This window comes from Chrysemys picta, chromosome 1, assembly GCF_011386835.1.
Source record: "Chrysemys picta bellii isolate R12L10 chromosome 1, ASM1138683v2, whole genome shotgun sequence".
NCBI lineage: Eukaryota > Metazoa > Chordata > Testudines > Emydidae > Chrysemys > Chrysemys picta.
Genome location: NC_088791.1, coordinates 351685895 through 351687655, shown reverse-complemented (window position 1 = coordinate 351687655; position 1761 = coordinate 351685895). Strand labels below are relative to the sequence as shown.

At 44.2% G+C, this 1761-nt stretch overlaps 1 protein-coding gene across 1 annotated transcript; it reads left to right on the top strand.

Moving 5' to 3' along the window:
* The first annotated feature begins 545 nt into the window (after positions 1 to 545).
* Positions 546 to 1484, top strand: LOC101942457 (olfactory receptor 52E2-like). The gene has a single exon (XM_005314965.2). It carries the CDS (start codon positions 546 to 548, stop codon positions 1482 to 1484), a length of 939 nt encoding a protein of 312 aa, XP_005315022.2.
* The last annotated feature ends 277 nt before the right edge of the window (positions 1485 to 1761 follow it).

Here is a 1761-nt window from a genome sequence, read left to right as displayed (position 1 = left end):
GAAGGGTGCCCACTACTACACAGAGACCGGATAGAGTGAAATATTGAATGACTGATCTCATAGCATTGTATTTTCCATATGATTTCCCATCCCACTCCTCCTGGATCCCACTGTCCTGTTTAGTTTCTGTCTGTGCTTGCACTGTGAGCAGGGTTTCACAGGGCTGTGTACCATGACACCCAGGTCCTTGTCCTGAGTTAAATCAGAACCTTGTAAAGTATTTTAGGAGTTTCAGCTTTTTCCTCCAATGGGCATACACATCACAGTTTATTGAAATCGAAATTCATCTGCCATCTTGCTCCCCATTCACTGGGATTGTTCAGTTCCCTCAGAGGACTTCTCTGGACTTGACTCTGAGCTAAATAATCTGGTGCCACTTGTAAATGTTGCCACTTCACTGATCACCTCCAGTTCTAGATTGTTGGTAACTATAAAATATTTATCATACTATTTTCTATAAAGTGTGTAACCCCCCTGCGCTGGGCTTCTCTCCCTTTACAGGCACCTGGAGCATTTCTGAGCCCAATCGATGCATTGACCACGTCATGACAGTTTTCAACATCACCCACTCTAACCCTTCAACATTCATCCTAATGGGCATCCCCGGCCTGGAAGCTGCCCATGTCCTGATTTCCATCCCTTTCTCTATGTTCTACATTATCGGTCTGTTGGGAAATTTCACTGTTTTGTTTGTTGTAGGCAAAGAGCGGACTCTCCACAATCCAATGTACCTGCTGCTCTGCATGCTGGCGCTCACAGATATTGCCACAACTACCTTTGTCTTGCCAAATGCACTGTGTATATTTTTGTTCAATTTGAAAGGTATTACTATGAGTGGCTGCCTCACCCAGATGTTTTTCCTTCACACTTTTTCTCTTATGCACTCCGCCATCCTTGTGACAATGGCCTTCGATCGTTATGTTGCCATTTGTAAGCCTCTAAGATACAGCATCATCCTCAATAACACACAAATAGCTAAGCTAGGGCTCGTGGGTTTGATAAGAGCTGTTCTCTTCATTCTTCCCCTGGTCCTGCTCCTGTGCCGGCAGCCATTCTGTGCGAATCACATTATCCCCCACACTCAATGCGAGTACAGTTCTGTGGTGAAGATGTCGTGTGGGGACATTACAGTGAACAGGATATACAGCTTGGTGCTATTCTTTGTAGTCAACATTTCAGACATGACGCTCATTGCCCTGTCCTATGGTCTGATCATCAAGGCTGTTCTCAGACTCTCCTCCAAGAAAGCCAACCAGAAAGCCCTCAACACCTGCACAGCCCACATCTGTGTGATGCTGACGTATTATACTCCCAGCCTCTTTTCCAACCTGACAAACCGTTTCGGTCAGGGCATCGCTCCCTACATTCACATCATCTTGGCTGACCTCTATCTCCTCATCCCGCCCATGCTCAACCCAATCATTTATGGGGTCAAATCCAAAGAGCTTCGTGAGAAAGTGGGCAAATACATCTGCAGAAAGTGATTGCCCTGGGTCACTGACTTGAAATCTGTGTGACAAGAAGGAGAAAGTATATCTCCTTCTTAATCAAGGGTGCTCTGTTTGAGTTTGGCTGAGCTTAGTGTTGTGGAGAAATTTACCTGTTTTCTCTATGTCCAATACTTCAGGAAGCCTGGAGGATAAACCAAAGACTAACAGTAACAAACTAATTCAATGCAAAATGTGGACATTGACTAGCATCTTGGAATGCAATTAGAAAAAATTAATATGTAAATGTTACTGCTGTTTTTTCAGTATATAA